Source organism: Podarcis bocagei (genome assembly GCF_964188305.1).
Source record: "Podarcis bocagei genome assembly, chromosome: 12".
NCBI classification, from domain to species: Eukaryota; Metazoa; Chordata; class Lepidosauria; order Squamata; family Lacertidae; genus Podarcis; species Podarcis bocagei.
The window spans coordinates 1,699,344-1,724,788 of NC_138137.1; the positions used below are offsets into that span (position 1 = coordinate 1,699,344).

General features: G+C 45.4%; 1 protein-coding gene across 1 annotated transcript in view; it reads right to left on the reverse strand.

Annotated features, from left to right (window-relative positions):
- Window positions 1-25,445, reverse strand: part of CNTNAP2 (contactin associated protein 2) — a 1,111,520-nt gene that overhangs the window by 322,383 nt on the left and 763,692 nt on the right. The window contains exon 12 of the mRNA XM_081165093.1: window positions 17,255-17,374. Within this exon, the coding sequence (XP_081021219.1) occupies window positions 17,255-17,374 (120 nt within the window). The remainder of the gene's footprint in view (window positions 1-17,254; window positions 17,375-25,445) is intronic.

Sequence of the window (25,445 nt, forward strand, 5' to 3'; positions counted from 1 at the left end):
GAGAAGCCTCAGAACAAGCAACTAAATACATAGGTTAAAAGGTAAAGGTAAAGGTACCCCTGCCCGCACGGGCCAGTCTTGACAGACTCTAGGGTTGTGCGCTCATCTCACTCTAGAGGCCGGGAGCCAGCGCTGTCCGCAGACACTTCTGGGTCACGTGGCCAGCGTGATGAAGCTGCTCTGGCGAGCCAGAAACAGGAAAGACCGTTTACCTTCCCGCTAGTAAGCGGTCCCTATTTATCTACTTGCACCTGAGGGTGCTTTCGAACTGCTAGGTTGGCAGGTGCTGGGACCGAGCAACGGGAGCGCACCCCACCGCGGGGATTCAAACCGCCAACCATACAATCGTCAAGTCCTAGGCGCTGAGGTTTTACCCACAGCGCCACCCGCGTCCCAAAAATACATAGGTGAAGGTTTATCAATTGCTGGTCCAGGATACTGTTGAATATGCCACATATATCACTTGGTATTTCGTTCCTTATTACTAGATGCTTCATGATTTGCAGCTCCATGAGTAAAGTTGGCTTGATTTTTATGTGGACACTTATTTAAGGATACGCAGTGGGGTGGATTTGGGTCTTCTCACAACTCTCAGCTCCCACAGTTCTTTAGGGGATGCCATGATTGGCTTTTCACTGTTATTGTAGTGCTTGAAATGAACATGTGAATCTGCCACGTGCCTACTCAGAAGTAAGCCCTACTGAATTCAGCAGAGTGTACTCCCAGGAAAGTGGGTTTAGGATTGCTGCCTAAGAGTAGTAGAGAAGCTAAAGTTTGAATGAGGTTTTTGTGTGTTACGGAAGGAACAGATACAATTCACTTAAACAATGGGGTGGGTATTGCCCTTGGCAGATCTACAAGCTCATGCTGGGGATTTTCAGACCTGAACAGGTCCCGATTCTGCAGCTGAGTAAGTCTGTGCCCAGAGTGGAATTTGACTGCTACACAGGAATGAAGGAAGCAGAGCGAGGGCCCAGCAGGGACCTGCCAACTTTCCTCTTCCCTCTCCCATCTCTGGCCCTGTTTCTTCTCTGCTGCCTGGCCAGTCTTGTGGCCTGAGGAATAGGTAGCTGAGACAGCAGTGTCACTGATGCCTCTTTTCTTAGTTCAGTGGCCTCTCTTGGGCAGTGAGGTACCAGGCTAATGGTGGACTGGCATGGGGTGTTTGGTCCCCCTTCTCCTCCATTCCTGCTTTCCCTGCCACAGGGAGCCCCATAAAGCGGCATGGAGAGCTGGTTACTGCCCTACCCATCCTTGGGGTATAGATAGCTGAAGCTCCATTTTGAGAACTGGGGAAGGGGGGAGGTTGTTGTTGCGTAGATGTGGAATTATCGGCCCAGGCCTGGGTTTAGGTGACAGCAGTGTTACCCAGGGGCCCATTCTGGGGGGGGGGCACTTTGAGCATGGCCCCAGCTCCTTAGGCAACACTAAGATTTCTTAGTGCTAGCATTAGCTTTACTCTCTTGTAAATATTGCATATTGGTGACTCAGTCTGCATAACTATTTTACTCTATAATTCAGAGCTATTCTGGAACAATAAACAGCTTTCTTTTGACCCCAAATAAGGACTAATTGGTTTGTGCTAATTTCCCTAAATAATTCAAGTAACGAAGAGTACAGTGCAACATCCTCATGGTGTGCCACAGCTCTGGATCAAAGATCTCAGAATATCGTACATGTGCAAACACACATGTTCGCATGCAGTGTGTGATTATGGACATTTCAGGCTTGGCAACAGCAGGGACAGGCTCCCATCAGAGAGAGGAGGATACAAGATGGTGGCAACAAGAGAAAAGTTTACAGATGGAAGAGGTTGGCTTGGGAGAGGGCATGGGGGCCAGGGCCAGAGCAGGTGGGGGCGGGGCATGCCACCTGTAGGGCCGTGGCGCCCAGCGCACGGGGGGGGGACGACAGACGTGATGGCACCCTGCCGGGATCGTGCTGCCGGGGGCGGTGCCCTCTGCCCACACTCCTCTTCCTCTGCCAGTGATGGGGGCAATGCCCAATTACTCAAGCCCAATATTTTAATTGAGCCAGAACTGTATTGATTTATCAACTAACATTGTGGCCCTAGATATAATCAGCCCCTTCTGTTCAGCCAAACATTTTCTGGCAACAAAAGTGAGAAAACAATCATAGCTTTTGGGTACATACACACTTGTGGTTTGTGAAAAAAGCAGTGCTTTTTTCCTGGGGGTATGCAGGGGTACGCATACACCTAAACCTTTTGTGAATCTTTGTACTTTTGTCCATTTACTGTATTTATTATGCCCGATTTGAACAATAAAATGGTGATTTTCTTGAGTCAAAATGAGAGTACCCCATAACATATTTTTTGGGTGTTGAAAAAAAGCACTGGAAACAAGGAAAGGGAAAGCAAAGCTTCAATATTATTCACAGACACCAAAAAACAAAGGGGTCTGAATCGCAGATGGACAGGCTGATGCAAAAAATGAAAAAGTTGTGCAAAAGTTTTTTTAACATCTCACATCTTCTCATTTTTCAGCTTCATTCCCCACTCCCCAATAATTGTTTGTTCAGTCATAATATATATACACCCTGCAATATGTTAGATACTCACCGAAGTCATATATGGAAAGGAACCAATATAGTATAATTGGCTCCAGTCGTACGTTTAAAAATAAGCAAAGGCAAGCAGATGGATCCTCCACAGGAGGCCCCAGGTATCTCCTGTAATGAGATGGAGTTCTGCAGGTATCTGGAGGCTGCTGATTAGCTTAATGCTCATAAGACCTATTTTAAGCACAAGGCAAATTTCACAGAATAATAAGATCACATATTTAGCAATTTACCACTATACGGTCCTTGTTCTCAGGAAGGAGTGGGTCTCTCACAAAACATGTGGGAGGAAGCATTTTGCTTCCCTCTTTTGTGGCCCTTAAAAGACGCTGCAGGGGCAGACAGTTTGCTTTCGCAACATGACAATTATGAACCTCAACCGATGAAGTATGATCCATGCACAGAGGCTGGAAGTGGCAGAAGGAACATTTCTGGGTGCTGAAATGCACAACAGGAAGTGCGCTATTCTACCTCTCACATCCACAAGCAGGACAGGGGTCGAGTATGCACTAAAGATCCCAGCACGTTCATGATGTGGGTCAGGTATACTGCTGCCGCATGAACACAGCCAGACCCCTTCCAGTGAGAGCCACATGGGGCCTCATTGCAATGGGCTGGACACGTCCATCACGAGTAAGGGCTAGTTCATGCAATCTAAAAAACAAAGTAGTAAAGTTGTTTATGGGCTGCACCTTTGCTGCTATGAGGTTTCATAATCATCATCATAATAGTAACAACAACAGCAGTAATTCGATTTTTACCCTGCCCTTTCTTCCAAGGAGCCTGGGGCAGCAAACGCATCCATAATAAAGCGTTTTTAAAGCATTCTAAAAACAATTGCAACATTCTAAATACTGTTTAAAACATTCTCTCATTTGAACCCCCTGCCCACAGAACCCCAAAATGTCATAGGATCATAGGATCATAGATGGTAAGAGTTGGAAGGGACCCTGAGGATCATCCAGGACCTCCACCCACCCTGTCCAGGCTTGCGCTCCAGGGAGGTCACTTCACCCTCAGAGCGTAGCAACATGCAACCACCACAGAGAGGTTGAAGGAGTCTGCTGGACTGTTGATTATAAATTGCCCCTGAAGTCCATTATCATACTATATCATGAGGAAAGATACTCTTTCAGCAAGGGATACTGAACGGTCACAAAACAAAAGGTGGTTTCCACAGCAGCACTTTTCCTCGTGTTATTTGGATAAATCTAGAGCTCTAAATAGCCACCCACTCTATCCCGTATCACTTGGGAGTGAGCATGACATCACAGTTTTATGCATGCTATTCAGAAGCAAGCCTCCCTGAGTTCAAACTAGATTTATTTCAAAGTAAGTATGCTTTGGGTTGCAGTCTCAACCATAAACTAGGGGTGGGGAACTGCAGGCTCCGAACACCCTCCAAGCTTCTGTATCTGACCTGTGGGACTTTCCCCACACCCTACCTCCCAAACTCAGGCCCTGCTCGCCACAGACTCTGATCTGAACCATCATGAGTTTTTTCGCCTGGCTGCAATGTGCCCCTGAAGTCCAATGGGGCCTTGTGCATGCCTGCAGGGGAGAACAGAGGCAGGGCTGTGAGTGTGTGCAGCAACTGATGCACTTCCCGAGGTAACATGTACACTCTTTGTCTGTCTACTTTTGCTTCTGGCAAATGGCATGTGGGCCCAGCAAGGTTGCCCAGAAGGGACTGTAGCCCTCAAGACTGGCTTAAAGGCAGAGTTGATGCTGCTGCTCAGGAATTAGAGCATGTCTGAGAATGTCAGGTTCTGCACTTAGGCAGGAAGAACCAGCTGCAGCAATATAAGATGGGAACACCTGCATTGCATATTAAGTATAATTGCACAGTGAAATGGAAAATGCCTGTATGTGTATTGCTAAGGGTTCAACATTGGAAAATTCCGTAAAGCAAAGTAGAGCTCTCTAAGCACCTAGATGGGTTAATAATTAACTGTTGATGTTCTCTGCTGTTTCACATGTGGTGTTTAACTTCTGATGGTGTGAGAAAGGTAAAGGTAAAGGTAAAGGTAAAGGTAAAGGTAAAGGTAAAGGTAAAGGTACCCCTGCCCGTATGGGCCAGTCGTGACCGACTCTGGGGTTGCGTGCTCATCTCGCTTAAGAGGCCGTGAGCCAACGCTGTCCGAAGACACTTCCGGGTCACGTGGCAAGCGTGACGAAGCTGCTCTGGCAAGCCAACACCAGCGCAGCACACGGAAACGCCATTTACCTTCCCGCTATAAAGCGGTACCTATTTATCTACTTGCACTTAGGGGTGCTTTCGAACTGCTAGGTGGGCAGGAGCTGGGACCAAACAACGGGAGCGCACCCTGCCGCGGGGATTCGAACTGCCTACCATACGATCGGCAAGTCCTAGGCACTGCGGTTTTACCCACAGCGCCACCCGCGTCCCTTGTGAGAAAGGTATTTAGTTGCAAATCACCATTTTGAAGGGAGTTGCCTTTGGTCTTTTGTTCCCAAACATAGTAGATGTGCTAATGAGTCTCTCCTGAAGGGGAAACAGCTCCAAGCTAATGGAGATGTAGACAGAGAAAGACCTCTGATTTTAGGTCTGTTTGAAGTAAACTGATATTACTGAGAAGATGAACCTATGCTTTGACCAACGTATGTCTTATGGAACTGTTTGGAAGTATTATTATCTGTTTTTGTATCTGCTAGGAAGAAAATTTTGGATAGTAAACTTTTTGAATCAAATTTATGGGTCTGGACAATTTTTATTCCACGAAGAGTCAGTTCCTATGCATTCTATTGCTTCAATCTGCACAATATTAATAACTGCAATATGCCAGTAGTACATTGTGGACCACAAGCTTAACATGAGTCAACAGTGTGATGCAGCAGCAGCAGCAGCAAAGAATAGAATACAATAGAAAAGAAAAGCTAATGCTATTCTGGGCTGTATCAACATAGGTATAGAGTCCAGGAGAAGTAACAGTACCAATCTATTGTGTCTTGGTCAGGCCACACCTGGAATACTGTGTCCAGTTCTGGGCACCACAATTTAAGCAGGATATTGACCAGCTGGAAAGTGTGCAGACGAGGGCAACAAAGATGATCTAGGGTCTGGAAACCAGGCCTTATGAGGAAAGGTTGAAGGAGCTGGGTATGTTTAGCCTGGATAAGAGAAGACTGAGAGGTGATATGAGAGCCATCTTCAGATATCTTAAGGCAGAGATTTCTAAACTTTTCATGTTAGTGACACACTTTTTAGACATGCATCATTTTGTGACATGATAATTCAGTTTTACTAGCAAACCAGAGGTTAAACTAAGACCTTTCCAGCCCTGGGAGGAGTATGGGGAGCTTTTGTGTAACATACCTACACACTGTAGCCGACACACTAATGTGTCGCAAAACATATTTTGGAAAGCTCTGTCTTAAGGGCTGTCACATGGAAGATGAAGCAAGCTGCCGGGGAGTGGGCCCCCATCAACAGAATGGCTGGGGCATATTCCACAGGGGAGGATGCACTGGGACACCCGATCTTAGTGATCATGGGCAGGAGGAGGAGTTATGCTAAGACCAGACCACGTCATTACCAAGGAGGCAGGTTTAGTCGTTGTTTGAAGACTATCCCTGCCTCCTGGTCTGGTCTTGACCAGATGGATACTGGAATCAACAAGGGAAACCCACATGACCTGAAGGTGCTGCTGTGCAATGCCAGGTCAACGATTCATAAGACCACTGCCATCCATGACTTGATCATGGATGGAGGACTTGACCTGGCATGTGTGACAGAGACTTGGCTGGATGAAGCAGATGGGCCTGTCCTTGCTGCTGCTTGTCCACCAGGTTTCTCTTACGCATAGCAACCCAGGTCATGTGGGCGGCGGGGGGGGGGGTTGCAGTGATTTTTAGGAAGTCACTAATTTACACCAGGTATCCTATTGGGAAGACCCAGTTCTCTGAGTGCATATTCTGGAAGTTGGGCAATAGGGGCAGTACAGGATTCCTTATGGTGTACCAACCTCCACGCTGCACCAAGGATTCCCAACTGTCCAACTCAGAGCTGCGGACATGCCTTAGACCTGGTGTTCACCTCTACTGACATGGGTGATCTGACATTAAGTAAAAGTTAAACAAAAGAAGTGCCATGGTCAGATCACTTCCTGGTGCAACTGGACTTCTCCGTGACCCTTCCCCTCTGCAGGGAGGTGGGACTGATTTGGATGGTCTGCCCCTACCACTTAATGGATCCAAATGGTTTCCAGAGAGTGGAAGGGGATGTTTTATCCCACACTGATGGCTTTTCAGCTGATTCCCTGGTGCCCAGCTGGAATGCCGAGTTAACCAGGGCTATTGACTGTTTGGCTCCGAAGCACCCTCTCCGATTGCATGGAGCTTGGACAGCCCTGTGGTTTTCCCCAGAGCGGAGGGTGAGGAAACAATCACTGAGATGGCTAGACTGCCGGTGGCGGAAAATTCATTCTGAATCAGACTGGACACAGGTAGAACTCAACATCAAGCCTATCAAGTGGCAATAGCGACAGTGAAGAGGACTTCCTTCACCGCCTCTATTACATCTGCAGAAAATAGCAGCAGGAGACTCTTTCAGGTGGTTAGCAATTTAACGGAACCACATTTGCCATCTCCTGCAATGATTTGCAAAGTTTTTTTTCCAGATAAAGTCACTCAGATTCGGAAGGAGGTAGACTCCACCATGGGAGCAGGGCCGGGGTGGGAGAGTGCCAGAGTCCTGTCTAGGTCCTGTCAGAGTTGCATGGGATCAATTCCAATCCGTTAACCTCCAAGGATGTGGACAGGCTGCTTGGATGAGTGAAATCATCCACATGTCTCCTTGATCCTTGCCCATCCTGGCTCATAAAAGCTAGCCAGGAAGAGCTGGGCGAAGGGCTCTGCGGGGTGGTGAATGCTTCCCTCTGTGAAGGAGCCTTCCCAGACCTGCTGAAAGAGGCGGTCATTAAACCTCTTCTTAAAAAAACATCTTTAGATGCGGCCAATATGGCCAACTATTGCCCAGTCTCAAATCTACCATTCTTAGGCAAGGTGATTGAGCTGGTGGTTGCTGAACAACTCCAAGCACGCCTGGAGGATGCAGAGCATTTTGATTCCTTCCAGTCGTGATTCAGGCCTCACCATGGGACTAAAACTGCCTTGGTCACACTGGTCGATGATCTCTGGCAGGCTGGGGACAAAGGTGAGAGCTGTTTCCTAGTTCTGCTGGATCTCTCAGCGACCTTTGACACCATCGACCATAACATCCTTCTGGACCGTCTAGAGGGGCTGGGAGCTGGGGGCACTGTTATACAATGGTTCCCCTCCTTCCTTCTGGGCCATGTCCAGAAAGGGGTGTTGGGGGATGAGTGTTCAGACCCCTGGACCGGCCCTCACTTGTGGGGTGCCTCAGGGTCCTCTTCCCCATGCTTTTTAACATCTATATGAAGCTGCTGGGAGAGATCATCAGGGGGTTTGGGCTGGGTGTTCATCAGTAAGCGGATGATACCCAGCTCTACCTCTTTTAAATCAGAACCAGTGAAGGCGGTGAAGGTCCTGTGTGAGTGTCTGGAGGCAGTTGGAGGATGGGTGGCAGCTAGCAGATTGAGGTTGAATCCTGACAAGACAGAAGTACTGTTTTGGGGGGACAGGGAGCGGGCGGGTGTGGGAGACTCCCTGGTCCTGAATAGGGCAACTGTGCCCCTGAAGGACCAGGTGCGCAGCCTTGGAGTTATTTTGGACTCACAGCTGTCCCTGGAGGTGCAGGTCAATTCTGTGTCCAGGACAGCTGTGTACGCAGGATGACCCTACCTGCCCACAGACTGTCTCGCCAGAGTGTTGCATGCTCTAGTTATTTCCCACTTGGACTACTGCAATGCACTCTACGTGGGGCTACCTTCGAAGGTGACCTCGAAACTACGACTAATCCAGAATGCAGCAGCTAGACTGGTGACTGGGAGCGGCCGCCGAGATCACATAACACCGGTCTTGAAAGACCTACATTGGCTCCCAGTACGTTTCTGAGCACAATTCAAAGTGGTGCGACTGACCTTTAAAGCCTTGAACAGCTTCAGTATACCTGCAGGAGTGTCTCCACTCCCATTGTTCGGCCAGGACACTGAGGTGATTACTCAACAAAGCACAAGGAAAATGAAATCTTATAAAAGCAACTTATATTTATCAGTTAACATGCAGAAACCCACAATTTACTTAATACCTGTGTCAGATTTTTATCCGCTGTTGGATTACTTAATTAACAATCTCTATCAACCACCCAGTGGTTAAAGGGAAAATAGCAGAGAGTTATTCACTGCTCTGGTTAAACAGTTTTTTTTTCTTAATGTGGATTGTGCTAGAGAATTCCCCAGTGGGCTGTGTCTTTAGATTCTGATCTGTAGTCAGTCTGTCAGGGCAAAAGTCAGACTCTGTCCAGCAAGCAAGAAGCAGAGTTTGTTAGAGAAGTTAACTGTTTGTTCCTCTTTTCCCTCTGACCTCTCCTCAGTGTCCTACCACCGATCCCTGGGCTTTGAGCCGTCCTCCTTTGGGGTTTCCCTTAGGGATTCCCCAGCTGGTGCCTCCCACCACTCCTTCTTCATCTAGCCAGGCCCTGACAGTCTGGCAGGATTAATCCTGTTGTAATAAAATAATAGAAATCACAAATAAAACCCATTTGGGATCATAGAATCATAGAATCATAGAGTTGGAAGAGACCACAAGGGCCATCGAGTCCAACCCCCTGCCAAGCAGGAAACACCATCAGAGCACTCCTGACATATGGTTGTCAAGCCTCTGCTTAAAGACCTCCAAAGAAGGAGACTTCACCACACTCCTTGGCAGCAAATTCCACTGTCAAACAGCTCTTACTGTCAGGAAGTTCTTCCTAATGTTTAGGTGGAATCTTCTTTCTTGAGTTTTCTAATTGCAAAGTGAGAACAATACATGAAAATAAAATGTCACATATATTGGTTACTGAATTTTGTATCAGAAACAAAAGCAGTCTGATGAAAGAACAAACAAACAAACAAACAAACAGTCTTTCAAATATATTCAGAATGCTATCAAAAAAGGAAGCACCAGTATCTTCCAGGTTGGCGAATAAATTACTAGAGATGGATGAGGGGAAAATTTACAGTTGCACTCTATGTGCTGTAGCAACAATTCCCTTTTTCTCACAAGTTCTGTGGTAATACAATTTTCATTATTATTTTTTGTTTTGCTAAAGGTCAAGGTCATTTTGTAACACTTTGTAATAGAACACATTACACTTTGCCCATTTCTGCAAGAAGAGAAAAATGTAATAACATTTCGCTTAAAAATAAGAATCATATTTAAGCCTTAACCCTTTTTTCAAAAACTAAATTTCAATGCTGAGTTCTGAGAGATAGTGAAAAAAAGACACAGGCATCTATGATTTCTGTCTACAGGCTTTAAGTGTACATAGTTTATTGGCACTCACATGCCTGGAACGCAGAGAAGGGTGGAAGTCTCAATCAGGAAATCTGGAGAGCTTATCATCTTCCCGCTCACCAAAGAAGCAGCATGAGGGCTTCAAAACCTGAACAGGCTTCTAGTAAAGCCTAGCCTCTGGTCAGCAACACAGTTCAACAGTACCTTGTAGTTATGCCAGTCCTAGACATTTGGTAAAGGTAAAGGGACCCCTGGCCATTAGGTCCAGTTGTGGACGACTCTGGGGTTGTGGCACTCATCTTGCTTTATTGGCTGAGGGAGCCGGCGTACAGCTTCTGGGTCATGTGGCCAGCATGACTAAGCCGCTTCTGGCGAACCAGAGCAGTGCACGGAAACGCCGTTTACCTTCCTGCCAGAGCGGTACCTATTTATCTACTTGCACTTTGACATGCTTTGAACTGCTAGGTTGGCAGGAGCTGGGACCGAGCAACGGGAGCTCACCCCATCGAGGGGATTCAAACCACCGACCTTCCAATCAGCAAGCCCAAGGCTCTGTGGTTTAACCGACAGCGCCACCCGCGTCCCAGACATTTGGTACATACAGATTTACAAGGAAAAGCTGCTGACCATCCTGTGTATGTGAATACTTGGTGTGCTGGATTTTGTGGGTTCCTCCCAAGCAGTGAGGACAATTTTACTACAGCACTGCTTCCTTGGATTTCAGATTGAGTGTGGCCACATTCCTTTCTGCTTGGCGGCATGTGACAGATTAAGGGGACACCCGAATTCATTCCTTGTGGTTGCCCACCTGTGAGCTCCTTGCTCACCCCATTTCCAGATCTCTTCTGTCCTCCCATGGGAAATGCTTCCCAATGTCCATGCCCCTCACCCCCAAACTCCACCTCAGCCATGCCTTTTGGGAATCCCTGATTCGGATGGGAAAGCTGCTTTGATGTCTGGGTTTTATGCATTTCTCCTCAGACAGGAGTTCTGTAATGTTTGAAATCCACCTATCAGCAATGGAGCCACACACAGGCCTTTTAAATATTCCAAACTGACAGAACAATCCTGACTATAAGTGTAACTTAGGTTGCCATAAATTACTCTAAACTCTGTTCAAGAGCCTCTAGGAGGGGCTTCTCCCGGCCGAGTCAGCAGGAAAGTTTGGGACTGGGTTTTGAGGTCCCATGGCTGAGCTGAACAGAGTTTGGAAAAGGTCTTGGCATGACCCTGCCAATCCCCAGAGATTACTGGCTCTTACTGCTCCAGTGTAATCTTTCACCAAGGGTTAAAGAAAGCTATGTAGGTTTTAAGTATATGGTTAATCATAGAATCGTAGAATTATAGAGCTGGAAGGGACCCAAAGGTCATTTAGTCCAACCCCCTGCAATGAGGGAATCTCAACTAAAGCATCCAGGATAGATGGCCTTCCAGCCTCGGCTGAATAAGTCTAATGCTATGACCAGTTCACAGAGTAAATTTTGATACTCCTAGTATCTACGCAGAGACTGGCCTTGTTCAAACATAAGGCTCATCCACACTTCCGTTTGTCCTGTGATTTCTAGGCATGGGTTCAAGAGGGGTGTTTCTTTTGTCCCACCACTTTCCTCAGGAAAACCTGCAGTTTACTGTTGAATTGAAATGAACGTCAACCAGGCTTTCTGCTGAATAGTGCTTGCTCCAGTTCAGCAGTAACTGCAGGTTTCCCCATGGAAAGCAGTGGATGAAAGAGAAGCCTCTCAGACCCCCGCCTGGGAATCATGGGGCAAATGGAAGAAATCACAGGACAAAGGGCCGTGTGGATGAACCTCAATTTGGGCAGGTTATTCCTGCTGAAAAATTCATGCCAACTCTCCAGACAGGGAGAAGACTATGCTGAGGAAGGTCCCCTCCACTCTGGCCACACTTGGCCTTGTCAAAGCAAGTTCTCAACAAAGCTGTGGTATAACAACAAAACCCATATTGTATTTCATGTCTCAAGCCTTTTCCCCACATGCTATACAATGGACTGAGTGCTTCTATGCCCCTTTGGGGAAAATGGGACCCAGGGGCTTCTAGGAATACAGAACACATCTCTTGGTCACAGGTGTCAAAAAACCATGATCACGGACATCATTGTCAAAGGCACACAAAAGCTCCCCATACTCTGTCATGAGCTGTGTCTGTCTGTGAAACAGAAAACAGGCTTGTCAAGAAAGGTACTTTCAACTGTGCCTTAAGATCCACATTAGCAGTGTGTGTGTGTGTGTGTGTGTGTGTGTGTGTGTGAAAGAGAGAGAGAGAGAGAGAGGGAGAGGGAGAGGGAGAGAAGACAGATTGCTCCTCCAGCTCATTCATTGCTGACTCATTCCTTTGCAAAACCGCATCTGGCAGAGCAAACAGGCAAGAAGTCCTGAATTTTTCATGTGAACAGTAGCAGCACTGCGAACTTGCCCTTCTCTCTCTAGGTAAATTAATTTAAAGAATTAAACATCAGAGCAGAACCATCCCCCGAAGACTGATTGGGGATTCAAGGAAGAAGGCATCGTTCCCTCTTTTGTCTCTTTTTAAACACACTTGCCTCTTTTTATGGCTCTCATTATAGATCTTGCTAATAAATGAGCATAATGTGCCATTTCAACATGATTTTAAATGTTTCATTTCTTTTAACATTAATCTACTTTGAACTTTTATAGCTCTACAGATAGTAGGAAGAGAAAACACAAGCCAGCAAAAATAATCACCCCCCCCATCAGAGAGCAGAGCTTTTTGAAAAATGCCTCCCCTCCTCATGTGGAATGGTTTGATTCTCAGCTCTGCTGTCTGTCAACTTGACAAACAGCATCACTAGCAAAAGCAACTGAGTCTTGATGTGACATGCCCAGGAGTCACTGTGTGAAGCGCTTGTTTCCTAAGGGCAGCAGGGCCTTGAGGAAGGAGAGGGAAGAAAGAGGCTGCTTGTACAACAAGGGGACAAGGCAGAGGCCCAACATAACCACATGGAGACAGGCACATCTTTTCACGCAAAGATGATTTGCACCATTAACATCCACAAACCCCTAAAGTGAAAAGGCAGAGGTGGGGGGGGAATCTTTAGAACCTTGACAACAAAATGGAAAAGTAAACCGCTAAAACAACCTCCACATGTATTCATTAAACACTCCCAGGGATAAATAATTGTAAAGTCTATAAAAGCGCACATTTCACTTTAGCAAAGTGACCATAAAATGGAAGGGAGAGCATTATGGTGAGCAGTCTTAATGCAGGCACTCCATTTGACCCCTGACTAACGGATAGCAGTTCAGATGAAGGTAGAAGGGACAAATAGCAATAGCAAACATAATTGAAAAATTCAAGCTAATGTCTGTTTGGTTTGTTTGCTGCACATGGGCCCATATGCCTAAGCCAAACTGTTGCCCTTTATCAGATAATACAAGCACACAGGATTTGTTTCTGTTTTTTTTTTTTAAGGTAATTTTCTTATCCATAATCTTAGAGTTCTTCTTAGGAATTTGTGCTCCTGGGGATATACTGAACCTGTTTTGCTTTCTAGTTTAAGCTCTGTGGCAGCAAGGGACCTTGAACCAGCATCCTCCAAGGAGCAAAGAAACTGCCAAGTCATCACAGTTCTCAAGTTTTGTTCAGAACTCTTATATGGGCAGCAGGAGAGGGGAGAAACTCCAAACTTCTGCTCCTCACTACATCGTCTTAAGCCGTACCACCTCAGGAAAGTGTCTGACAACAGTATGGTTGCCATACTCTCCTCAGTGATTTCTCTTCTCACCTGAGGCAGCAATGAACCTAGAAGGGAAACCAATTGTGCCTCACACACAGACTTAATTCTAAAAAGTGTAGCACCCCCTCCCTGCAAATTTGCTTTCTTCTCTCTCCTGCCTGTCTGTTCTCTCCCAACAAAACCCCGTCTTTCCTATTTGGCTGTTTCCTGTTCTCCTGTTCCCCAGTGGCAGTTCCAAAGGAAAAGAAGCAGCCCAAAATCTACCTAGATATGCCTACATATACCACAAAATGACATTTTTGTAATGGGTGTCATATGTTTTTAGACCTTCCACACATATCCCAATTTTAAAATGCAATGGCCAACTCTTCACGATAAGTGAATACAAAATTATGGGTTACCATAGTCATGGCTCTTTGAGTACCAGCTGTTCTCAGGGCTGTGGCATTTCACATCACTCTTGTGAAATGTTATAGTTTCCTCCTCTCACCATTCTAAAACAGGCTGAATGAGGGAAGATGAGGATACCATATGAGGTCTAAAAGAATAGAGGTCTTAATGGCCCAGACTAGGTTTAAATATATGTATTTGTGAAGCAGGGCTCCTGTGGGGCATTTCACACAAATACAGCCAAGAGCTGATTCTGATACAGCTGATTCATAAAACTTAGGGAAGTGCTGGGTGAGATCCCATGGACAGTAATACTAAAAGGAAAGGGAGTTCATGATGGCTGGGAGTTTGTTAAGAGGGAGATAGTAAAAACACAACTTCAGGCAATACCAATGAGACGGAAACATGGAAGGTGCCTAAAGAAGCCAGGGTGGCTATCTAAAGAACTTTTAACTGAGTTAAGATTAAAAAAGGATGTGTACAAAAAATGGAAAAGGGGGCAAACCACCAAAGAGGAATTCAAACAAATAGCCAGCACGTGTAGACACCAAGTCAGAAAAGCTAAAGCACAGAATGAACTCAGGCTTGCTAGAGAGGTTAAAAGCAACACAAAAGGCTTTTATGGGTATGTCCGTAGCAAAAGGAAGAACAAAGAAACAGTGGGGTCACTCAGAGGAGAAGAATGGTGAAATGCAAACAGGGGACACAGAAAGGGCTGAACTCCTCAATGCCTTCTTTGCCTCAGTCTTCTCCGATAAAGAAAACAATGCCCGACCTGAAGAATTTGGAGCAAATGATTCAGCAAAGGAAACATAGCCCAGAATAACTAAGGAGATAGTACAAGAATACTTGGCTAGTTTAGATGTATTCAAGTCTCCAGGGCCAGATGAACTGCATCCAAGAGTATTAAAAGAGCTGGCAGATGTGATCTCAGAACCACTGGCAGTCATCTTTGAGAATTCCTGGAGAACAGGTGAAGTCCCGGCAGACTGGAGGAGGGCAAATGTTGTCCCTATTTTCAAAAAGGGGGGAAGAGAGGACCCAAATAATTACCGCCCAGTCAGTCTGACATCAATACCAGGGAAGATTCTGGAGCAGATCATTAAGCAAACAGTCTGTGAGCACCTAGAAAGGAATGCTGTGATCACCAATAGTCAGCATGGATTTCTGAAAAATAAGTCATGTCAGACTAACCTGATCTCGTTTTTTGACAGAATTACAAGCCTGGTAGATGAAGGGAACGCAGTGGATGTAGCCTACCTTGATTTCAGCAAGGCATTTGACAAGGTGCCCCATGATATTCTTGTAAAGAAGCTGGTAAAATGACTATGCTACCACTTAGTGGATTTGTAACTGGCTGACTGACCAAACCCAAAGGGTGCTCATCAATGGTTCCTCTTCATCCTGGAGAAGAGTGACTAGTGGGGTGCCACAGGGTTCTGTCTTGGGCCCGGTCTTATTCAACATCTTTATCAACGACTTGGATGATGGACTCAAGGGCATCCTGATCAAATTTGCAGATGACACCAAACTGGGACGGGTGGCTAACACCCCAGAGGACAGGATCAAACTTCAAAATGACCTTGACACATTAGAGAACTGGTCCAAAACAAACAAGATGAACTTTAACGGGGAGAAATGTAAAGTATTGCACTTGGGCAAAAAAAATGAGAGGCACAAATACAAGATGGGGGACACCTGGCTTGAGAGCAGTACATGTGAAAAGGATCTAGGAGTCTTGGTTGACCACAAACTTGATATGAGCCAACAGTGTGATGCGGCAGCTAAAAAAGCCAATGCAATTCTGGGCTGCATCAATAGGAGTATAGCATCTAGATCAAGGGAAGTAATAGTGCCACTGTATTCTGCTCTGGTCAGACCTCACCTGGAGTACTGTGTCCAGTTCTGGGCACCACAGTTCAAGAAGGACACTGACAAACTGGAACGTGTCCAGAGGAGGGCAACCAAAATGGTCAAAGGCCTGGAAACGATGCCTTATGAGGAACGGTTAAGGGAGCTGGGCATGTTTAGCCTGGAGAAGAGGAGGTTAAGGGGTGATATGATAGCCATGTTCAAATATATAAAAGGATGTCACATAGAGGAGGGAGAAAGGTTGTTTTCTGCTGCTCCAGAGAAGCGGACACGGAGCAATGGATCCAAACTACAAGAAAGAAGATTCCACCTAAACATTAGGAAGAACTTCCTGACAGTAAGAGCTGTTTGACAGTGGAATTTGCTGCCAAGGAGTGTGGTGGAGTCTCCGACTTTGGAGGTCTTTAAGCAGAGGCTTGACAACCATATGTCAGGAGTGCTCTGATGGTGTTTCCTGCTTGGCAGGGGGTTGGACTCGATGGCCCTTGTGGTCTCTTCCAACTCTATGATTCTATGATTCTATGTTTCTATGATCCTACTTCCTGGTTTTTGGCGTTCGGCAACTGAAATGTTTGGTAATGGAGTCGTTTGAGTTCTGAGGTTTGACTGTATCACAACATCAAAAAGTGATATAAAGACGGTCCTAGACAAAGGGGAGGGGGGGACATAATATCATCTAGAACGGAAAATAAATCACACATACGACTTCTGCTTTACTGTATATGTGTGAAACCTTCCATGATGCTTTGGGTTGAGCAAGGAGTTGGGATGAAGAAAGGAAGACATTCAGACTTGTCCCTATACTGACTGCTCAGTTTCTGTGTGGCCGTAGATATGCCATCATCAGTAAATAGATCCTCATCAGAAAAATGGGTATATTAAACAGTGAGTTCATGTGGTTGTCTTGAGGTTCAATATGAGAGAGAGGGAGAATGAGAACAGGGTATTGAGGTACTAGAAAGCTTTGCTCTGACTCCCCCCCCCCCCCAGCTACCAACTTGTGGGCCACAGATGAGATTCTGCTATGGGAAAAGTGGAAGGAAGCAGCAGTTGGTTCTAGCAGGCCAACATGGAAGGCTTGCTGTTTCCCTCTCAGCAGGTACTTTGGTTGGCTTATTACAATTCTCTTCTTCTAGGAATTCCTTGGCAACATAAGTGGGATCATTCCATTTTAGCTTCAGAACAACCATGAGAAGTTAGGCTGAGAGAGGCAGGGAATGACTGTTATGTTGTGATTCAAATCTAGTAGTCCAATACAACATGGTTTCTCTATAAATAAAGGGAAGGATCAAGGCTATGTGCACACAGTGTAGTTACCTGTCATATTGCAGTGCACTTTCAAGGGTCCCAATGCGCCGCTGCCATCTGGATCTATCCAGTAGAAGCCTGTTGGTTTGCCCAAGTGTTTATATGCTTCACAAGAGAGTTCATAATTAGCTGAAACAAACAAACAAAAAATGCTAAGTAAATCAATTGCCCTGAGATCCAGAAACATTGCATTCTTGGGAAAAGTCATAATATTGTATCAATTGCAAAAGAATTGTAAAACCATTTATATACTGTAAAGAATTTAGTAAGTTAGTGGAAGTGTTTGTCATATGCTATTTATCATATGCCAGAGGAAACAAAAGTTCTAAAAGATTTAACTCTATAAAATTGGCAAAATTTCAAGATTGCAATATGTAAAGGTAAAGGGACCCCTGACCATTAGGTCCAGTCGTGGCCGACTCTGGGTTTGCGGCGCTCATCTCGTTTTACTGGCCAAGGGAGCCGGCGCGTACAGCTTCCGGGTCATGTGGCCAGCATGACTAAGCCGCTTCTGGCGAACCAGAGCAGCGCACGGAAACTCTGTTTCCCTTCCCGCCGGAGCGGTACCTATTTACAGTGGTGCCTCGCAAGACGAAATTAATTCGTTCCGCAAGTTTTTTCTTCTTGCGAGTTTTTCGTCCTGCGAAGCACGGTTTCCCATAGGAATGCATTGAAAATCAATGCGTTCCTATGGAAACCGCTTGCCAGGCTGGTGGTGTGGAGAAGGGCTTTTCTCCCCACCGCAAGCCTTCAGGACAGGTACGGGAACAGAGGGGAAGGGGCGCAGCGCTTCTCCTCTGTTCCCGGGGCTTGCGGTGGGAGGAGGGTTTTTCCTCCCCACCGCCAACATTCAGAACAGCATTCTGAATGTTGGCGGTGGGAAGGAAGACCCTCCTCCCACCGCAAGTCTTCAGGACAGCCATCCGAAGGCTGGCGCGGGGAGAAGGGCTTTCCGCCCCACTGCCAGCCTTCGGAGGAGCCTTCCAAAGGCTGGCGCGGGGAGAAGGGCTTTCCGCCCCACCGCCAGCCTTCGGAGGAGGTCCGCTTCCCCGCTGTCCCGGAGATTTCCCTATGGGCTTTCGTCTTGCGAAGGAAGCCCATAGGGAAATTCGTTTTGCGAAGCGCCTCCAAAACGGAAAACCCTTTCGTCTAGCGGGTTTTCCGTCTTGCGAGGCGTTCGTCTTGTGGGGCACCACTGTATCTACTTGCACTTTGACATGCTTTTGAACTGCTAGGTTGGCAGGAGCTGGGACCGAGCAACGGAAGCTCACCCCGTCACAGGGATTCGAACTGCCGACCTTCCGATCGACAAGTCATAGGCTCTGTGGTTTAGACCACAGCGCCACCCATGTCCCATTGCAATACGTAGATCATTGCTATTTAAGAAAAATAAAAACTGATAAAAGGGAAACTTAAAACAGTATTAAAATGGAGTAAGATAAAGCGCCAAACTGTGATTTGACATTTTTTATTGTTGTTTTTGTTTTGACCATCAGGGTCATATCAACCACAGAAAGTATTAATAATGCTAATAATATACACTGGTACAATATGGAAGAACAGAGTTGATCAAAATATTTATTTACATTAAAATATACCAAAATACTACTACTAATATGCTATATACAGAAGGTTAAAAACCCAATATAGATATATTACAAATGGTTAAGAGAATTAATTCATTTAAAAGAATAGTAGTAATAATAATTTTATTATTTGTAGCCCATCCATCTGACTGGGTTGCACAGCACCTCTGTGATTTGGCAAACTTAGAGGCTTGTCCGTGAGAAGATCTGTGATGGTGCACAGCTTCCCTGAAAGACAGCTGGCCACCACAACCTCCTTAGTGCCGCACAGTCCCAAGGGTCAGTTTTAGGAGAATGCCCTCTTGCACAAACTCCACAGGCCTGGCCTGCATCCTATCCAACGGTATGTCCTTAGCAGACAAGTAAAGCAGTGGGATTTCTTTAAAAATGTAATTGCGGTATACAAATCCCTTAGTAAAAGAAATGTTAGGGTTAGAAAGTGTTTGTTGAAGGAATCAGAGTTGAAAACCTCTGCTCTAGATTTCATTTGTTCAAAATGCTTGCAAACTACCACTTTGCTTTATCTCAGACCTCTCACAAAGGCCATCGGTGCTTGAGTTAGTTCTGTGTGGCAAAGCTTGCCAGATCACAACCTATAAAATCCAGCTGCCTTATGTGCCAGCCATGGCTTTGGCCACTCCACTCCTTTCCCTGCTCTTGTCCCTGCCCAAATACTGCTAACCTGTTTGGCAATAGTTGTCTGAATATGGGGGGATTTTCATTGTCACACTGTCCACATGCACATCCAGTTGTGAAACATTAGATGTCTAGCAAAATTTGGCAGACCTTACATTTCCCCACAAGGTTGGCAGGTCAGTGAAAAACAGAAAAGGGGCTGCCTCTTTCTTGGAATCCAAATGTCCTGCAAGAAGTCATTGTGCTGCTATTCTCCAGGATCTTCTGTGAATAGAGCCCATGCACAACAGAAGGAGACAAAAAGGCTCAACAAGATATCCTAGATCTGTAGGACAACCTTCTTTGCACAGTAATACACTGGAAGACCAGCCAAAGAAGACCAGAAAGCTTGCTTGTATACAAAACACCCTGAGCTCCCTTCACAGCCTGCAGGGCACACCTCAGGGCCTTCCAGATGGGCTGCTTAATTGAGTAGCCATCAGGATTGGTTTGAGGGGAGGTTAGATGACACTGCTTCAAAGCAAGGGCTCTCCCACAGTTTCCGATACTTTCCCCATCACTTTCCTTGCTGCAAAAGGCAGCAATAGACTTGAATTGCATTAAACTGTAATTCTCAGGATTCGGGGGGGGGGGGAAATAAATTTTGCATGAAAATGATGTAAGTATACTATAGTGTAGTTATATCCACATAGATGAAGTGATAAAAAATTAACTTTTAATCTGCCAGTCCACACTAAAATATTTATAACAAAATTGGATTGAATATAATTCTTATTTCAAATAGGTAATAAAAATACAAAAATTAATTTATTTTAAAATAAAAAAACAGTAATATATACTGAACAAGAGGCTTGCTGATGTACAGACCATAACATTATGTTGGGAGCTAATACCTGCCAGTAATTCAGTTTTTCATAGACACACAAAGAATGCTTTGGCTGCAAGGGTATAAGTGCCTATCAAAATGGCAAACTTCAGACCTTTTAACCCAACCTCTGTGATCTTCCCTTTTGATCTCAGTAAACTGTAGTCTAAAAGGTCATAATTTTTTTGCTTCCAAAATTAGTTAATCTAAAAGAGTACACAGTAACATCCTAACAACAATAGAAACAGATGTACAAATGTAGGATGGGGGATACCTGGCTGACCAGTAGGACATGCGAAAAGGATCTAGGGGTCTTGGTGGACCACAAGCTTAACATGAGTCAACAGTGTGATGCAGCAGCAAAAAAAGCTAATGCTATTCTAGGTTGCATCAGCAGAAGTATAGCGTCCAAGTGAAGTAACAGTACCATTGTGGTACTGTTGTGGTAACATTGTGTCTTGGTCAGGCCACACCTGGAATACTGTGTCCAGTTCTGGGCACCACAATTTAAGCAGGATATTGACCAGCTGGCAAGTGTGCAGACGAGGGGAACAAAGATGACCAAGGGTCTGGAAACCAGGCCTTATGAGGAAAGGTTGAAGGAGCTGGGTTTGTTTAGCCTGGATAAGAGAAGACTGAGAGGAGGTATGACAGCTCTCTTCAATTATCTGAAGGGCTGTCACATGGAAGATGGAACAAGCTTGCTTTCTCCTGCTCTGGAGGGAAGGACTCAAACCAATGGCTTCAAGTTACAAGAAAATAGAATTCGAATAAACATCAGGAAGAACTTTCTGACAGTAAGAGCTGTTCAACGGTGGAACGGTTTGATTTGACAGTTGGTGGACTCTTCTTCTTGGGAGGAATTTAAGCAGAGATTGGATGGTCATCTTTCATGGATGCTTTAGCTGGATTCCTGCATGGCAGGGGTGGACCAGATGCCCCTTGGGGTCCCTTCCAACACTACAATTCTATGATTCTAATAATGAAGTCCCAATATAATTTACAGCTGGCAATTGCCAGCATTTTAAAACAAGATACCCAGAGATTTACCAACTGCCTGCTGCAAAATTATTTTAAACCAGAATAACACAAGTCTTTAAAAATTCATGCATTTTATTAGCACCTGAATATTAACCTCCTTTGTTCATTGTCACATAATACATTACTTAAAAGCTGTGATTTTGGACCTCATTAAATTGCATGAGTCCCTTGGATCACCCAATTCTTTTCTAACAAAAGTACAAATCTTTTTCCAACATAGTATCATCTGCTCAGGAATTATGATGTACCATGAACGCTCTCTGATTAAAAAGCATACCAACAGCCGGTGTACAATGCAGCTAATTGTAAGCCTTTATTTCGTTAATGGCATCTAATCTTGCAGGAGGAGTTGCTCCTCTGCAAACAACGGTGACAGCTGCCTCCTATGATCTTTATGAGCTCACCTGGCTCTGTTCCATGCCCCATTTACCTTTGGACAGAATGCTGTTTAAAGTGATGAAACCCACTTTCTGATGCCCAGGTTACCCCAACCACACCATATTTCAACCAAACTTTGCCCTTGAGCCCCCCACCTCACCACTCTCTTGATGCTCTTGTTTCTCTCTAAACTTCCACTTAAATTCTCTGTCTTCAATTAATTTGCTTGTCAAACCACCTGACTTCCTCACTTCCGTAACCCATGGTTCCTTCTAATGGCATTAACTCTCCAATAAACTTTCCAATGGATGAACTTTTCCCATAGGTCCTCATCCCTACTTGTCAGTATCTGCAATGCAAGAGGTTGCCCTAGAAGAACCCAGGGTCCCTTCCAACTCTACAGTTGTATGATTCTATCTTTGGGTGCCTGCCTCTCTTATCCTTGAATTTTGGGAGGTTGGGTTGGAAGTAATTACCCCTAAGAAAGCTAGTCCCACCCTCTCCATATTTCCTCCCTCTATGGTTCCAATAAGCCCCCAAATTTCATGCCTGAAGATCCTTCCTAATCTGGCTGAACCAGAGCTGAGTCATCCTCCTTTAAATACCCCAACCAACCCCAATTTTGCGCATTTCAGAGGTTTGGTACTCCAACTCCTATCAGCCCCAACCAGCAGAGTCAATGGTCAGGGATGATGGGAGCTCGAGTCCAAAACTCTTGGAGGATACCAAGCTGAAGAAGGTTTATATACCTTCACCTGGGCTCCTTTGGGAGGAAGGGTTGCATATAAATTAACAACAACAACTACCATGTCTAGTCACTCCAGCCATGGGATTGTGATTGGGAACAGTGGCTAAACAGGGGTGGAGCTGCTGACTCCATACTATTATGTACCTCAAAAAAGGAATAGGAGTACATTGGAGGTCAAAAGACATCAACAAAAAGGAGGACATCTGTTTTCTAGCCTGTGTTTAGGTTGCTTCTAAGCTAGTTTCTTGTTTTGAAATTTTTGAATCGTGTCAAAAGGCTCTCCTTTCTACTTTGGACTAGGAAGAACTCATAAAACATCCCCATTACCAGTGCAATATTCAGCATGTCCTGTGATAAAACACTTCAAATTAAAAGGCAAGCATGATAGATAGATAGATGAAAGAAAGAAAGAAAGAAAGAAAGAAAGAAAGAAAGAAAGAAAGAAAGGCAGGCATATGCCAAAGCGCCATTGAAATGACTTTGGGCTGAATCATATTGTTGAGAAACAAGACAATTACTATTGTGGTGATAAAGACAAGGAAAGAGGAGCCTGTCATTAGAATGATAAAGATGAATGTGTCTTTGACATGGCAGATGGTAAAGAGGATGATTGACACGTGGAGGTGAAATTATAATTGAGTTACTACAAACTATTTCAACTGGCAGCTCAGCTCAGCCTGAATGCAAAAGCAAAGGCGTGCCAACACAGAGAGCTGCTTTGATTTCAAGTCAATTTCAGGAGTGGAGTTGCTTTTTAACTTGTGCTACAAGAAAAATATGATGATGATGATGATGATAAAGAATAGTTCTAAAATGTCCCCCCAATCATTAGAGTCCTAAGTTAGAAAACACATTGTAAAAATGGACATTTATATGTCTAGGGATACATAAAGAAGTCAGGTCTGTTCTAGTTATCGAAAAAGTCCAAACAACTTGTTCAAGCATTTATCTGCAGTTGAACTAGGGCCTAAAGTAGGAAGATTCTAGGATTAAATCGTTTGTTCACATCTGCTGCTCTTCGGAGTCGGAAAGACGGAAATATAAGGATCTCTGTGCGTTACACTTGTGGAAGGGTTTTCTTGCAGTTATCAGAGAGAACACCCCCCCCCCCCGACCACATGGCTTCTTCCCCCCAGCCTCTGTGCACTGAGCAAAGATCCCCACACAGGGGGAGCCTATGTGCCCAGGCATCCCTGGGAGCTAAAGCTCAGGCCTGTGGTTCCAGTCATGGGGAAGTAGATGGGCAGAGGCTTTTCTCGGTAAGGTGTTCACACCCCGTGCATGAACGTCAGGTGGAGGTGCATGGCAAGGAAGTAGCCCTGTTCCTTGATAGATCTCTGAACGGGATGTGAAACCAGACTGGTCTTAAATGAGTCTGGCTTCAGAGTTTGCCGAAGGCAGTGAAACACGGCTGGAGTTGAGCCTGAGACTTCGAAGTCAGCACAGTCAGCCTTCTGGAACAGCAGTCCACACAAGGACATCCAAAGTAAGAAGAGAAGACTTGCCTCTCCCAAGCGAGGAGACACACATAGCCTTTCCTGAAGCAATCCTAGTCATGGTTGTCTCACTGTCTGGGACTTCTCCCCTGCCTCTGCCACCCCCCCCCCCACTTCATGACGATGGTGGCAGCAGCAGTGGCAGCCCCTCTCCCTCGGCTTCTTGGGGTTTGTGTGGGTGCTGTGCTTTTTGCTGCTACAGCTTTAGTGATAGCAGACTGTATTGTCTTGGCTTTACGTTTTCCTTTTGCTACCAGGTCCTCCAGCTCCCTCCTGCCTGCCTTGGGGGCAGCCCTGTTGGGAGGGCAGGACATGGCAAGGTTGCCCAGGAAGCTGAGCTGCTGGCTCTGGCTCCTTGGGCCCTTTGTCTGGGGCTTTGCAAAGAAGATTCTATTTTCACATGTGAAATGTTGGATGCTATGGGAATCGAAATAAACAGCTTCAATTTTAGGTGTATTTTAGAAGTGCTGGAGGTTCCCACTGAGTTCATAAGAAGTAAGAAGCAGCTCCAGTGGTTGTTTCTTTTTTTCCTGGAGGGGGGTGCAGACAGTGTTTCAAGTGCATTTTACTATGAAGTATAAAGCCAGCACTCTGGGGGCTCTTTAATAGCCCTCATGCATGGTTTCCATTACATTTTCTCACTTTACAAATAAAAGAAGGATTTTTGTTTTCAAAATAACAGCCCTGCAAGCTCCGTGCATGTCCTAAAGGCAAAAATAAGCAGTTAAGCATTATACTAACGTCAATAATGACTCCTCTGTTGTCACTTAAGCAAACCTAACAGAGGGTGAAAGAAACACAAAGAAACAGCTGGATTTTGTTACAACAAAAGAAAAATATTTTTTAAAAAATCCAATGTTCAGGCAGTACAGAATGAGAATTAAAATGTTTTTGTTGGTAAACTGAAGAGAGAGAATCCTAATAATAAACTGGAAAGCTGCATTCAGTCCTTTACAGAGAGCAGGAGAAAGGGAGCGTGATCACTGGTTGCTTTTTGATCTCTCTGCTACGTTTCACCCAATCGACTCTAGTCTTCCTCCTAGGCAAGGTCTGTGTAATGGAAAACAGGGGTGCTTGTGTTACCACGGATCCAGTCCTACCCATGGGACCAAGTCCAGAGATGTATTGGGAGAGTGCTTTTTGGCCTCCTGGCAGAGTACTGCAGAGCACTATTTTATCCTCAATGCTATTTAATATTTGTATGAAGCCCAGGGCCGGCTAAACCATTATGGAAAGGGGAGGTGACCCCCTCAGGCGCCAGGATGCAGATCTCCATTACCGCTCCTGATGTAGGGAGGTGGGGGCACCATTCTGTGGTTCACCTCAGGTGCCAAAATGTCTTGGGCCAGTCCAGATAAAGCCACTGGCAGCAGTCATTAGGAATAACTGGAAAGAGAACTGGTGGGGAAGCTATTCGTATTTGTTTTGCAATATGTTAATTAATTCAAAT